The sequence below is a fragment of the Ptychodera flava genome, chromosome 8 (assembly GCF_041260155.1).
Source record: "Ptychodera flava strain L36383 chromosome 8, AS_Pfla_20210202, whole genome shotgun sequence".
Lineage (NCBI taxonomy): Eukaryota > Metazoa > Hemichordata > Enteropneusta > Ptychoderidae > Ptychodera > Ptychodera flava.
The window spans coordinates 17,870,124-17,886,726 of record NC_091935.1 but is presented as its reverse complement, the minus strand read 5'-3'; the positions used below and the strand labels follow the sequence as shown (position 1 = coordinate 17,886,726).

Genomic DNA, 16,603 nt, shown 5'->3' with positions numbered 1-16,603 from the left:
TGTTTAATTGTGATTGTTGCATTGTGATTAAATAACTATGAAAATGAATTTTCATTGGCCATCATTTCCCGAGCCTGTCATCCTGGTAAATCAGTTCAGATAATGATATTTTATTGAAAGTTTGTCGCAAAAAAACTCGACTGCTTCTTAATTTGTATAATAAATTCATAGTATGGCCTTTTTATGTCTAGCTGGGTTGACTGTATGAGCGTCGGTCATCTCACAGCGATCAACACCATGTCGCCCACTAAGTAATTTCATGTCCCGGGCTTTGGTAGTCCGTGTGGGCTACCATTTCATGGGTTTTGGTAGCCCCAGGGAAAAGTTGGTAGTCTGTGGACGCGGGACTACCGCTAATTTCGAGCCCTGGGTAAGATCAACGAGTACGCCAACTGCTGTTGCGGTTTTGCGAAGAATTATAATAAGGGATGTGTGTCGATTAAAGCCGGAGTAATGTACCTAATACAATACTGTAGTGAATGCTTACATGTAGATGATTTTTCTTGCACCAGTTTCATAACCATGTTTAATAATCATAAGCCTTCGTTATTCCTGCAGATTCAATTGTTCTATTTTCGTTGCTGAATCGAATTCTTCTCCTTAGTTCACTTGCATTAGAATAAAGGTCAAAATTCCCCTAACTTATCAAGCAAATCCCTAAGAATGGATCTTATTTTTCGAATATACATGGGTAGATGTTTGCAAATTGGCTGGCACGCCGTCCCCATTAAAATATCAGGAGTACCCCGGGGTTTTTTTGGATGAACAATCAACAATGTTTAATGATTTTTTCCGTGAAAAAAATGACCCATTTGGACGGCACATGCCCAAACATCTTTCTATGGGAGTAACCCCCGGGAGGAATAGCACAGATGAGAAACGTTTGTGATAAATTGTGTAACTAACGTAATAGTAAATCAATCATTGTAACCAACCTAGTGCTTGCCTGGGAGGAGCTAGAACTCACTGATGGAAGACCTAGGATTAAGAAATTGTGTCTTTAAAGTGGAACAGAGTCCCTTATTTCACATGTTCTCTTCAGATTTTTATAAGAGTGAAACAAAAATGTGATGTTAACAGGGACTGTGATGAAGATGGAATTTTCTTTTTCATATTTGGTACTTATATATACAGGACAAGGGGATATCGTTACCTGGTCACGCTTAGGAGATCCGCCAAACAATTCGAAAAAAAACCCGGGAATTTACCAGGGTTGGTGGCGGTAAGGGTTAAACTCGCCTCGCAAAACCGTTTTACGTCGATCATACTGATGTAGACCGGTTTTCACGCGATTCACACTTATCGCCAAGTTTCTTGTGCTGAACGCTTAAACATTGACCAAGATGGTTTGCAAACTGCAGCACTTTGTGAAATTGTTAGTTAGATTGTCACCACACTTGATTCTGTTTAGCTCTTGTAATCGTTAACGACGTAAGAGTGACTAGTGGTCACTTTTGCTTGGTGATTAACAATTATATAATCCCGGCAACAAAATAGCTACATTGTCAGCTGGATAAGCTCTGGCAGATGGTACGACCCGTCTATCAGTCATAGCTTTATTTAGAACTTGAATAGAAAGGCCTCAACTAAACAAGCAAATCAAACTCTGTCACTCTTTTTCAGCTTTGACTACAAAACATTACTCAAATATAGAACACTTCACGTTCCAGACTTGTCTTATACATGATCAGGCCTTAACACTAATGATATGAGAGTGAAAACCATAGTTGTGTATATGTCTATATCAGTACTTTTAGTCACGAAGATCCACGGTGTTTGAATACGCCATCGTCAATCCCCTGATCTCGTTCTAGTCCTGTTGATATTGACTGTTTCGATGGTATTACTAACTTTCGAAATGTAATGGAATTAATCAGTTTGTATGAAGGAAAACTTTAATGAAGGACCTACTTCTTTCAAGGTCTGCGTCAACATATGTGAACTGCATTGAAAATAGACATAAGGTTCTCCTCATTTTAAGTGACAGAAAGTGTTGTAGTTAAATGGAAAATTACAGACTATTTGCTTTAAAAAACAGCCACTATTATGCTGTCGAACAAAAGCCACCCTCGGCAATGAGAGTGGCCTTCCAGACAAAGACTTCAAAAATGACCATAAAAATCGACAGGTCGTTTCATGAACCAATGGTACGTGATAAACCTGTCGACTTAAATGTAACACTTGCCAAGTGGGCAGGGCGTTCAGTTCTCTAATCCCTCTTAAGGGCAATCGAGGGTCCGTTTCTGTTCATTGAAGATAATAACTGGACAGGTTCGTCACATTATATACCGTGTTGTTGGCACTCGAAAACAAAGAATGATGAATATTTCCGTATTGTTGATACTTGGAGTGATGTCTTTCTTCCAAGAGGTAATGTGTTCCCTATTACTTACTTGTTTGTTTATTCGCATGTTTATCTCGATTTTAGTGCGTGTTTCGTCATTTGCACGCGAGTCGAAATGTTAGCTCCAGTCTGAATCATAGACGGTAAATTTGACAATTTTAACTAATGCTCGCTCGTTCATCTTGAAAGATTGTCAGCGTCCCGGCTTGATAACGCCATTTGTATACATGGTTTCACACCTATTGAAATTGGTTTTTACATGTATTTTAATTAAAACTCCTCGTCTGTCGGTAGTTACTCATAAAGATTTAAGGTTCCGTGGCTGATTTAATTCTGTTTCGTACTTGTGGTTTTTGTAATAGAGCAACCATAATACAGCGGATCAGTTTAATAGGTGAAAGATGTCATTAAAGGTGTACAGTCAGTACTGCCTATCTTTATTTCATCAAAGTCTTGTACATTTGAATGTGAACGTCATATTTAACAATGAATATGCGGATACGAACAACAAATGGGGTTATTTATCCGAAACAGTAATTGGTGTGTAGGTTTTGGAGGATTCTAACGTGCAATTAATGTAGAATGCTTCTCAGTGGTACTCTTCGTCATAAAAATGAAAGTTCTTCAGGCCTTTCAACATTTTACTGTTCAAAAGCTTTTTTGCGGATTGACCGGTACTATTTTGTTGCAAAGAGAGGGGGCTTACAACGCAACTTACGTTGTACTATGTGTACTGACACCTTAGTATCGATCGCATGATTTTGTGAGTCAAGTGTATAAATTATCGGAAATGTTCATAGACGTGAAGATGCTGGACCTTTATGTTATCCAAAAATGAGTTCGTGAAGGTTAAAGTAACCCACTTAGAACACACCTTGGGTCATGATAACGTGGCGTCAAAACGGTTCAAAGTACAAGGAATGTTATAGAAATCTTCAGAATCACAGGCTTTCGTCGGAAATATCGTGCAAATTATTTTCACCGTGGCCGTATACAGAAACACCTTTTAAAATTGGACGTAAAGTTACTGTAGGTATACAAATTTAACGAACCTCTCGATTAACCTTCTTTATAAAGTTGTTTCTTCTTTGTATTTTTCCCTTGCAATAGTTTGTTTTTGCAAATGAGGAAGGGCAATTTAGGCTGTTTTGCAAATAATAACATTACAGTTTCTCAATGGTATCCCGTCATAGCCAGTTACGAATCATTAAAAGTTGTCACGAGTGATGCCACAATAATGAACGTTAAGTTTGTCAAAAAATCAGAACATAGTAAGTTATGTCATCAACCAAAGTCACTGTCATGGCTGTGAGACAAAGGACAATTATATCATCGTGACTATTTTCAAGTTAACCAAACATTTTCAGTTATTTGTGTGGCTGGACCTAATACATGACGGACTGTTCTGGTCGCATGTACAATCTTTACAGGATAACTTTAAGGTGCGGTGATAGCTTGCTATAGGTGTTTCCCACTCAGAGACGAAGTAGTGTTGAAATCAATTTAACGGTACAGTTATCGATTTCGTTGCCATTCTAGATTTGAACTATATATTCGTAATGTATTTACACGTGGGTCACAATGGTTTTTATTCTTACCACAGGCGACCACATCAAATCTTGGACGACTGAGAAGAGCTGGAGACAGTAAGTGGTATAGACAGAGTAGATTAACTTTTGAATGATGCTACCACTGTGTACACACATTGTTTTGTTTGTCAGAAGTTGCCCAATGGAATCACTACAACTAGTCTGGCTTTTTTAGAACAGTTGCTTTGTGACCATTACACAACACTTAAGCAGACATTGTAATATTTTCTCAGATAACCACATCTTGCTTGTCCGTTTTTACATACTACAACATACATACAAACATACAAACATACGTACATGCGTGCGTGCGTGCGCACGAACATACATACATACATACATACATACATACATACATACATACATACATACATACATACATACATACATACATACATACACACACACACACACACACACACACACATACATACATACATACATACATACATACATACATACATACATACATACATACATACATACATACATACATACATACATACATACATACATACATACGTTATTACGATATTTCAGCCCGACAAAAGATAAAAGCATCATTCGCAAGCAAAGGGGTATACCACGACATATTGAGCACATCACGACATATGTTTTATGTGAACGAGCGAAGCAACATACATTAAGTGAAATGATTAAAACTAATAGTCCGTGGGCTGGAGGGGCCCACCGTGCACCCCCCCCCACATCCCTACTTCTTGGGTATTTTTTTGTTCTTTAGGACTGCTGAACAGAAAAAAGATGTTAACATTGGATATTTTGGGATGCACTACCTATCTGGGCTGGTTTTTGATTTGCATGTACCGCAAAAATGGCGAAAAATGGGTAGGGGTAAGGGGTACTATATCCTCCCCTACATTGAGTAAACTAGCATGAAATAGCACAAACTATACATTTTTGGAAAGCTGAGATTCTGCTCTTTATGAGAAACACCAACTTTAGCAAAATTAATTTGTGTACATAGAATAGGACGACTTTAAAATGAATTTTTTTTGACAATTTTGAAATTTTTTACCCAAAATACCATGTAACAATTGTGATTTACTTGTTATTAAGCAAAATTTTGACAGCTTTTTGTGTTTGAATTATTTATTCCCACATATTAAACAAGAAAAAAAGTGTTAACATTAGATATTTAACTATACACTACTTCTCGTGAGTCAATTTTGAATTGCGTGTATCTGTATGGGGTGTGCAAAAGCTAGGGGTAGGGGTACAACATTCTTTCCTTGATGAAGTAAACTGGCTTGAAATGCCATATACCTTATAGTTTTAGAAAGCTTAGATACTGGTCTTTCTAAAATGCATAAAGTTTTAGTGAAAAAATATGACGTCATAGAATTGGATAACTTTAAATCGATTTTTTCTGGTAATTCAGTATTTTAACGGGAAGAAAATACGATAACTATTGTTTCCTCCTTATGAAGCAAATCAAACACATTTATGGATGTTATTTACTAATTGCAATGTGCTGAAGAAGAAAATAAATGTCAAAATTGGGTATTTACCATGCATTATTGTCTCTAGTCACTAAAATAGCAAGTTTTGCTACATTGGTATATCGTGAATGGGCATTTTATTGTTATGCAATGAACTAATGCACAGCCTTAAAAAGAAGACTCGAAAACGTGCACACATAGTCACATTACCATTTTCTCCTTCAAGTAAATAGATTATTGATGACTGTCTATTGTTATAATTTAATTTTTAAATATTTTTCCATAAAATAATTTTGTTTAAGGCGTATTTGGAAAATTGTCTATGCCTCCTTGTCTTACTTTATATACAGCAAGCATTACTAACAATCTGTTAGGCCGAGGCTAGAGGGGGCGTCTACGTGCACCTCCCCCCTCACCCCACAGGATAACAAACCTGTAATTTTCAGAAGCCTTGGGATCCCTAGAATAAGAAATGGGATTTTAACAGACAAAATATAGGGACTCAATAGCTGTTACGGTCATGTTTTGAAGGGTACCACAAAATCACGATTTTGTGACCCACGTGGATTTTTGTCGAATCTGTCTTCTTTTACGTGATCTGCTGAGCTTTCTGTCTAACATGACCTAGGTTATGGGGTATCATTAGAAAGCTGATTTATTCTTCTTGAAAATGGTATATAGCAATATGCAATATCTTCTATAGTTTTCATGAAATAGGGCCATAATTTACCCCATACCCCAAAGTTTTATGTCACAAATTACTGTCAAAACTAATCTAAATTCCACCAATTATTTACCTATACATAATACAAAAGGCAATACTGTGTATTAACTTTGTGTTATTTGCTACAGGTACATGTTAGAAACTTGGAATAAACTTTTAACAGAAAAAAATATCGTGATCCTGTAGCTGTAACAGTCATATTTTGAAGGGTACATAAAAATCACAGTATTACTGACTCGCATTCGTTTTTGTTAAACCTTTCTTCTTGTAAGTCTTCTGCTGAGCTTATTTTGAACATAACGAGGCCAATGGGGTACCATTAGAAAGTTAATTTACTCTTCTTTAAAATGATATGTTGCAATATGCAATATCTTCTATAGTTTTCATGAAATAAGATCAAAACTTACCCCATACTCCAACGTTTTATGTCGCAAATTACCATCAAAACTAATCTCAAATTCTACCAATTATTTTCCTAGACACATTACAAAAGGCAGTTCTTTGTATAAAATATATTTTATTTGGTACAGGGACATGTCAAAAATATGAGTTAGACTTTAAAGAGTCAAAATATTGGTATTGAATGACTGTTACTGGCATGTTTTGAAGGGTACCGTAAAGTCAGAATATTACCGACTCGCACATGTTTTTGTTAAATGTGTCGTCTTGTAAGTTTTCTGCTGAGCTTACTTTTTACCATAGCCTAGATTATGGGCTGCCATTTGAAGGAAAATTTATTTGGCTTTAAAATGACATATTGTAATATGCAATATCTTCTATAGTTTTCATGAAATAGGACCAAACCTTACCCCATACCCCAAAGTTTTTTGTTGTATATTACTGTCAAAACTAGCATTTAATTTCGATAAATTTTATAAAAAAGACAAACTTTGTATGAAACCTATTTTATTTGTTACAGAGACATTTCCAACAATGAAAGATACCATTAACAGGATAATTATTGTGATTTAATGGCTGTTAGCATCATAGTTTGAAGGATAGCAGGATATATGTTGCTGAAACCCGTGAAATTTTATTAAACAAGTTTCCATGAAATTTATCTGCCAACCTTTAGTTTATCCGTAACGCAGATTATAGGGTATCATTACAAAGCTTTTATCACTCTTTATTTTAGCATATGATAAAGTGCATTATCATCTGAAGTTGTGATGAAATGGCAAAAAACTTACCCCAGCCCTTAGTTTTATTTGCAAACTACATCTGTTCGAAAACTTTGCAGTTTGCGAATTTGGGATGGGTAAGTCTGGTCCTATTTCATGAAAACTATTAAAGATATTTCATATTACAATATGTCACTTTAAGGCAAAATAAATTTTCTTTCCAACGATAGCCTATAAGATAGGTAAGAGTAAAAAGTAAGCTCAGCAGATGACTTACAAGATGACACATTTAACAAAAACACATACGAGTGGGCAAGACTGAGACTTTACAGTACCCTTCAAAACATGACAGCAACAACCATTCATTCCCAATATTTTGTCTGTTAAAAGTTTATCTAATATTTGTAACATGTCTCTGTAGCAAATAAAACAGATTTCATACAAATCATTGCCTTTTGTAGTATGTCTAGGTAAAAGTTTGGTAGAATTTGAGATTAGTAGTGATAGTAATTTGCAATATAAACTTAGGGGTGTTGGGTAAGTTTTGGTCTTATTTCCTGAATACTTAAGAAGATATTATATATTACAATATGTCATATCAAAGAAGAAAAAATTACCTTTCTAACGATACCTCAATGGCCGGGTTATGTTAAAAAATAGGCTCAGCAGATGACTTATAATAAGACAGCTTTAACCAAACGTATGCGAGATGGCAATACTGTGAGTTTGTGGTAGCCTTCAAAATATGACTGTTACAGCTACAGCATCACAATATTTTTTCTGTTAAAAGTTCGTTTCAAGTTTCTAACATGAACCTTAAGCAAAAATACTAAATTTAATACAAATCATTGCCCTTTATATTATGTCCCGGTCAATTGTTGTCAGAATTTGAGATTAGTTTTGACGGTAATTTGGAATATAAAACTTTGGGGTATGGGGTAAGTTGTGGTCCTATTTCATGAAATAATATGATAACTATAAAAGATATTGCATATTGCAATATATTATTTTAAAGAAGAGTAAATTACCTTTCTAATGATGCCCAACTTATTATATTATGTTAAAAAGTAAGCTCAGTAGAAGACTTACAAGAAGACAGGTTTAACAAAAATGTATGCGAGTTGGCAGTACTGTGATTTTGCAGTACCATTCAAAATATGACTGTTACAGCCAGAGCATCTGGATATTTTTCTGTTAAAAGTTTATTTCAAGTTACTAACATTTACCTGTATCAAATAAAACAAATTTGATACAAAGCATTGCCCTTTGTATAATGTCTAGGTAAACAATTGGTAGAATTTAAGATTAGTTTTGACAGTAATTTGTGACATAAAACTTTGGGGTATGGGGTAAGGTTTGGTCCTATTTCATAAAAACTATAGAAGATATTGCATATTACAATATGTCATTTTAAAGCCAAATAAATTTTCTTTCAAATGGCAGCCCATAATCTAGACTATGGTAAAAAGTAAGCTCAGCAGAAAACTTACAAGACGACACATTTAACAAAAACATGTGCGAGTCGGTAATATTCTGACTTTACGGTACCCTTCAAAATATGCCAGTAACAGTCATTCAATACCAATATTTTGACTCTTTAAAGTCTAACTCATATTTTTGACATGTCCCTGTACCAAATAAAATATATTTTATACAAAGAACTGCCTTTTGTAATGTGTCTAGGAAAATATTGGTAGAATTTGAGATTAGTTTTGATGGTAATTTGCGACATAAAACGTTGGAGTATGGGGTAAGTTTTGATCTTATTTCATGAAAACTATAGAAGATATTGCATATTGCAACATATCATTCTAAAGAAGAGTAAATTAACTTTCTAATGGTACCCCATTGGCCTCGTTATGTTCAAAATAAGCTCAGCAGAAGACTTACAAGAAGACAGGTTTAACAAACACGAATGCGAGTCAGTAATACTGTGATTTTTCGGTACCCTTCAAAATATGACTGTTACAGCTACAGGATCCCAATATTTTTTCTGTTAAAAGTTTATTCCAAGTTTCTAACATGTACCTGTAGCAAATAACACAAAGTTAATACACAGTATTGCCTTTTGTATTATGTATAGGTAAATAATTGGTGGAATTTAGATTAGTTTTGACAGTAATTTGTGACATAAAACTTTGGGGTATGGGGTAAATTATGGCCCTATTTCATGAAAACTATAGAAGATATTGCATATTGCTATATACCATTTTCAAGAAGAATAAATCAGCTTTCTAATGATACCCCATAACCTAGGTCATGTTAGACAGAAAGCTCAGCAGATCACGTAAAAGAAGACAGATTCGACAAAAAATCCACATGGGTCACAAAATCGTGATTTTGTGGTACCCTTCAAAACATGACCGTAACAGCTATTGAGTCCCTATATTTTGTCTGTTAAAATCCCATTTCTTATTCTAGGGATCCCAAGGCTTCTGAAAATTACAGGTTTGTTATCCTGTGGGGTGAGGGGGGGAGGTGCACGTAGACGCCCCCTCTAGCCTCGGCCTAACAGATTGTTAGTAATGCTTGCTGTATATAAAGTAAGACAAGGAGGCATAGACAATTTTCCAAATACGCCTTAAACAAAATTATTTTATGGAAAAATATTTAAAAATTAAATTATAACAATAGACAGTCTCAATAATCTATTTACTTGAAGGAGAAAATGGAATGTGACTATGTGTGCACGTTTTCGAGTCTTCTTTTTAAGGCTGTGCATTAGTTCATTGCATAACAATAAAATGCCCATTCACGATATACCAATGTAGCAAAACTTGCTATTTTAGTGACTAGAGACAATAATGCATGGTAAATACCCAATTTTGACATTTATTTTCCTTCTTCAGCACATTGCAATTAGTAAATAACATCCATAAATGTGTTTGATTTGCTTCATAAGGAGGAAACAATAGTTATCGTATTTTCTTCCCGTTAAAAATACTGAATTACCAGAAAAAATCGATTTAAAGTTATCCAATTCTATGACGTCATATTTTTTCACTAAAACTTTATGCATTTTAGAAAGACCAGTATCTAAGCTTTCTAAAACTATAAGGTATATGGCATTTCAAGCCAGTTTACTTCATCAAGGAAAGAATGTTGTACCCCTACCCCTAGCTTTTGCACACCCCATACAGATACACGCAATTCAAAATTGACTCCAGAGAAGTAGTGTATAGTTAAATATCTAATGTTAACACTTTTTTCTTGTTTAATATGTGGGAATAAATAATTCAAACACAAAAAGCTGTCAAAATTTTGCTTAATAACAAGTAAATCACAATTGTTACATGGTATTTTGGGTAAAAAATTTCAAAATTGTCAAAAAAATCATTTTAAAGTCGTCCTATTCTATGTACACAAATTAATTTTGCTAAAGTTGGTGTTTCTCATAAAGAGCAGAATCTCAGCTTTCCAAAAATGTATAGTTTGTGCTATTTCATGCTAGTTTACTCAATGTAGGGGAGGATATAGTACCCCTTACCCCTACCCATTTTTCGCCATTTTTTGCGGTACATGCAAATCAAAAACCAGCCCAGATAGGTAGTGCATCCCAAAATATCCAATGTTAACATCTTTTTTCTTGTTCAGCAGGTCCTAAAGAACAAAAAAATACCCAAGAAGTAGGGATGTGGGGGGGGGTGCACGGTGGGCCCCTCCAGCCCACGGACTAAAACTAAGTGTTGTACCGTTGCTACTGTGGTTGATGCTATTGAATAATAAGAGGAAAATTCACGCACAAACGTTAACTAAAAAGGAGTTTCATTTCCTGCTGACAGACCAGCTCCAAACAACAGTACTTGGGGTAACGATGGACAATGAAATGGTTGTCCTGGATGAAGACGGCGAGTGGTCTGATCCGCTTGAAAACAGTTGCTGCATTCTCAGCGTGGCAGTCCAGCCTGGTGGAATCGTTCTCGGAGTGGGTACAGATAACCAGCTCTATGAGTGGAAGTCCAGGGGTGGTGAATGGTCATGGGTTGGCCCTTTGCCAAACAGCTGCTGTGTTATATCTGTCAGGATGGCTACAAGAGGGCGCTTAATTGGGATTGGTACCGATTACAAGCTGTTGGCTAGATCGTCGCTCCGGGCAGGAACGTGGAAGAGACAACCCAAGGGTTGTTGCTTCCGAGCTGTCGATACCACTGGAGATGGCACGGTGTATGGCCTCTCCAAGAGCTACAAGATTAAATCGAAGATAGACATTTACACCGGCAACTGGGGTAATGTCAACATCGAAGGACCTGATATGAAGGATATCCAATATTTAGATGAAGATGATATTTCACTTGGTCTTTCCATGGATGGGTGTCAAATCTACCAACTAGACCTGGATACAATGTCCTGGCAACCCTTTGTTAGTCTTGGAGACAAGTGTCTTTCGTCTTTTGGCGCAGGGGAAGATCCAGGTTGGTATTGGTATTTCCAATAACTTTTTGTCTCTAAACCGCCATGAATATGGACAAAAGTACCATGTCACTGGTTGAAATCTTTCTCTTAGTGTAGTCCGATTATCACTTTCAGTTATATTCATACCCATTACCGTATTTGGTATAGAAATTGCTGCTTCACCGCCTCCAGATAGATTGATAAAATTATCATTCTGGAAATGACATAATTTGTTGAACCCTTATAACGTAAGATCTGAAGAATCCCTCTTAAATTAAAACTTTAGCAGACATTTCCTTTTAACTGTAAATATTGCTACACTACTCACTCACTGAACTGATTAATTGTTGACTATAGAAATAAGGGGCAACGCGCTGACCATTAATGTTTTTTATTGGTAAGAGGAAAGCCAAAATTAACGGGCTCGGCTCGGGTCAGCGCGGAATCTCTTATTTCCATTATATTATATACGAACCCCCACCCTAAACCGTCAAAATTTACGAAAATTTCCCACGCGAACGACAACGGGGCCCAGAACTTGTCAGTGAGAAGTGCGCGCTGTAAAAATTTTTGCAAATCCGGAGATTTATTCAAAAAAGTGTCTAAATTTGGCTCACAAGTGTTCCATTTTATTTTGCGATTGACTATGATCTCTGTAAACATAACAATTTACGTTTTAGCTGAAAAGTTGCGATCTTTACAATGTTATTCATATTCACGGGCACATAAACAAATCGTTATTGTGTATTTGTGGTCGGTCACATGGTTCAGCTCGAACAATTAAAATGCGACGGACAGGGCATGGTAATATATTATAGATCTTTAAGATCGTAGATGTGCATGGTTTGAAGGTCAAATTCAAATCTTCTACTGCATTTTTTCCCTTTTTACCCACAGTCGTTGAGTTACACGGCCACTGAAGCATTGTCAAAGGGGACTGGAGAAGAACAGCGCATAGGTGAGTTTAATTTTACCTATGCTTCGGAAATTTGTCGGTACTTGCCCTTCGCATTGAATAAACTTCAAAGAACGCCATCACCGTTGGAGTAAAAGATAAATAACTCTATTAGAAAATGTAAAGAAGTTGTGGGTCAAATTTTTATTTACACCGAAATTTAAACTGACTGAAATAATGTCCATTATCATTGAGAACATAGTTAGTCAAAGAGGTTTTGCTACAAATACAAGGTCTGAAAGTGGATTTAACATCCGTTTTATTTCCCCAACATCCATTATCACTAGTGGCAAACCACTAGATCCTACTTATAGGCTGCATTTATTAAGTGCCATCGTTTTCTGTTCCCTTTTGCAGATTTTTGAATGAATTTGACCTAGAACGACATACACCGGACTTAGACGTGCATACTTTCAAGTTGGATTAGACTTAATTCTATTGTGACTATCTATCGTACCTATACGGTTGCATACTTTCACATTTGACCTATTGCTTACAAGTACATAACTTTACATGCACCTCAGCCTTTAGCCACAAGTAGAAGTGAATTTGATATTACTGGTGAATATGTTGTTTGAACTGTATATTTGAATAAGACTTGTAACCCAAAGCGATTTAGGATGGACGCCAAAGAAAATCGACACGGAATGTTGTTAGACCTAGACAACCGATACGTCTGTGTATCCACCTCACTGAAGTAATGGCTGTTTATTTATGATGGACTCTCCCAGGATGGCTGTTGGAACCATGCTCTGCGACATGATTTCAGGACCTTCCTCTTCAGGTGTTTTCCCGCGGAGAAGACACCCTTTTCGAATAAAGATAGGGAATATTAAAGCACAAAACACAATTTCTGATTAACATAATGTATAAGAGGTAGAAAAAATATAACAGTATAGTGTATCAATGCTTTAATAGAGCCATGATACTGTTTTCACAATTAGTCTGCGATTGGCGTCTTTCCAAGCAAACCTTAAATACAAACAAGTTAATTTGAAACAAAGTGATAGTGATGACGCATTTGAACAGGTCTAAAAGTAAGAGACACAAACTTTACAATTTTGTGGGTTTTGAGTATTTGATAGGTTTGCTCATAATGTCACGGGAGAGGGTTTTGAAAAGATGGTGAACAAAATTAAAACCCCTTTCCGTGATGAATTCGGAGCACGTATTGATATTTATTTTCACCGGTGAGAGCGCTACGACCGAGTGATGTAAGATATAATAAACGGTGTTCCAATTAGTCTAGGAGAAGAAAAAGTGCACTTAACATTTTTTCTGAAATGTTTAAATGGTGTTAGAAAGTCAATAAAATATTCTTAATTATCATCCGCAAAGTAAAAATGATGTGCTGTCGTCACCATTAACTTCCTCCTTCTCGTCTTCTTTCATCACAATAATCGCTATCGCCGCCGCTATCATTATCATCGTTGCCGTCGTCGTCATGTAGCCGTTTACACCACGCGCCTAAGGTATTATAATGAACGAAGTGTTACCTTCGTTACTTCAAGTTACATTTAGAGACTTTGAATCACGTACAATTATTTGACAAGGTTTTCAAGGTATTTTTCAAGAAGAGAATTATTATGGAAACCTGCTTTACTCGAATAACTTTCGAGACATAACTGGAACATAAATTGTCAAAGCTAATGAAATCATTACAGTTGAGTATGTACAAGATATTATGAGACAGGGACAGCTGTCGTATTATTAAAGCCCCAGTGCTGCTAACTTTCGATGGTTTTTTTATTATTTTTATTTTATAAATCAATTGCAACTTCTTATTCTACTCACCAAAGAATATTGAAACACCAATTATTTAGCTTGTCAACTCATCCTGTATGTGTGTAAGATGCATGGTTATTGTTTACATTTGAATGCTAGTCCGGACCAGAAGTCAGTTTTTAACAATAACAATGCAGTTTACAACCATAGGGGCTGAGTTGACAAGCTGGATACTGTGTATACCAACATTCTTTTGGGGAGAAGAACAAGGAATTATGGTTCACACTCAAAATAAAAATGATGAAATTATCATCAAAAGTTAGCAGCACTGGGGCTTTAAGTAAGCGATTGCATTGGTATTATATTACATGGACACATGTTTTTATTTAAAAGTGGTTTCGTCTGTAGTTTGAGCATGCCAACAGGAGCGTAGCGTAGTTCTATTTTAATTGGACGCCCGACACCGACAATCAGTATTGAAATATACTGACTTCTTTTTTCATCTCTGATGGACAGGAAATGTTACCTGCATTAACACATGACACTTAAACGATTCCTTGACGAAAACGATGTTCTCAAATCCCCACGAAATGTCGTCAACATGTGAGTCGAAATTAGCGGAATTATGCAAGAACAGTCAATACGCTTCACATGAGACGGTGCAACAAAAATTCACTATTCACTCGGGTGTGTAGAATAACTACCGCGTCTACATCACTTTGGTGTTCATGGACACATATGAAAACAAACCGAATCCTTCATTTTACTCGGTGCCACTGCAGTCACAGTGGCGTACACGTTACTATGTACATTGCTTTGCATATTTTATGCACATCAGGAGTCCATAACTAATATCATCTATTGTGTTGAATGCAAATGTTTTAAAAGGTACTCTTATGGTAATGTTGATGAACATATTTAAGAGATATTATACAAGAAATTACGTAAACACTGAGTGATTTAAATAGCAAATTAAGTGACTGCCCGATTACTCATCAAATTTGTAAATGATGGCACTCGTGCTTTTAAATGATTGTGAACAAAATATGCCGCTCCATGTCTGTTAAAATAAACGTCTTGGACTTTGAAAAAGCCAATCAAAACCTTCGCTTTTCGAGCACTTCTTGAAGCTATCTAATTTCATAAGGGAGAGCTGCTCAACGGCCATTTATTTAAGATTTCAAAAAGCTGCATAACAAACTTAAAATAGCTGGTTTTCTAATGAATGCCGCCGTACGGTGCTGTAACAACGAGAATTTTGAAATGGTTCGTTTGTTGAAATGAGTCAGATCTTTAGCAGGTTGGAACGTTTTTACTTGTGTAATTGTCATTGATCTGGATATACACGTCGTTTTGCGAGGGAATAACAATTATGCCTATGTATTCAAACGAGCAGACAATATGTTGCCAGCATGATAACCCTCGATTTTGTATGATCCGTATTTTTATGAAAACTTATTAAGAATAAAGGGAAAAATATTTGCCTCGACTAAAGAAGCAAATAAAAGAGTGGAGCTCCGTTATCAAGCTGTCTTCAAATTTCAGCCTTGTCTTACCCTGGCAAGTGACCCGCACTATAAATAAATAAATGAATAATTGCAAAACAACCAAGCAGCGTCTCTGTCAATATCGGTACCTTCGGACTAACATTAGTTCATGAGAAAATATGACAAGCAACGTAGCCTTTCAATGTACCCCTTTTAATGAGGCTGTGTTAAATTATATGTAACAGCGAATGCATTTTTATCGTTGCAGGGTTTTAAACGGCGTATACGTTTTTTATCCTTGCAAACGTTGGCCTCACTGATTTTGCTTCTTCTTCAGGTGGATGCATCAAATCATAAATAAATAATTACCTTAATAGTAATAGCTCACAACACAATGAAAGTAAATGTAAGAAACTATTTGCCTTTTCATTGACCTGAAGAAAACCTTTGATGTGTACGTGTATGGCATAAAGAATTGTAATTATGGCTAAAGTTATTAAAAAATATTTCAGGACGGGTGTTTAATATTATCGACAAACATGCATTTTAACATTAATTACAATTTAAAACTAAGGAAGGCTTAACAAACCCATTCAAATCTCACATAGGAGTAAAACAAAGATGCAATTTAAGCCCCACACTTTTTAACATTTTTATTAATGATCTGCCAGACATCTTTGATGATGAAAACCGTGACTCACCTACTCCTAACAGCCATGTAATTAGCTGCCCAATATTTGCAGATGACATTGTCATTCTATCCAGATCGAAAGAAGGATTGCAAAACTGTATAGATAAACTATCAC

At 35.9% G+C, this 16,603-nt stretch overlaps 1 protein-coding gene across 1 annotated transcript; it reads left to right on the top strand.

Moving 5' to 3' along the window:
* Window positions 1–2,213: 2,213 nt before the first annotated feature.
* LOC139138693 (uncharacterized) lies at window positions 2,214–13,929 on the top strand. The gene is made up of 5 exons (XM_070707189.1): window positions 2,214–2,370; window positions 3,948–3,990; window positions 11,021–11,650; window positions 12,528–12,588; window positions 12,943–13,929. The coding sequence occupies exons 1-4, from the start codon at window positions 2,317–2,319 to the stop codon at window positions 12,548–12,550; spliced, it is 750 nt and encodes a 249-aa protein (XP_070563290.1). The 5' UTR covers window positions 2,214–2,316; the 3' UTR covers window positions 12,551–12,588; window positions 12,943–13,929.
* The last annotated feature ends 2,674 nt before the right edge of the window (window positions 13,930–16,603 follow it).

Excerpts from the sequence above, each read along its gene's own strand:
- LOC139138693 (XM_070707189.1), top strand. The coding sequence starts at position 2,317 with ATGATGAATATTTCCGTATTGTTGATACTTGGAGTGATGTCTTTCTTC. Across the intron at positions 2,371-3,947 it reads TGATGTCTTTCTTCCAAGAG|GCGACCACATCAAATCTTGG; the intron begins GTAATGTGTTCC and ends TTCTTACCACAG. Across the intron at positions 3,991-11,020 it reads ACTGAGAAGAGCTGGAGACA|ACCAGCTCCAAACAACAGTA; the intron begins GTAAGTGGTATA and ends TCCTGCTGACAG.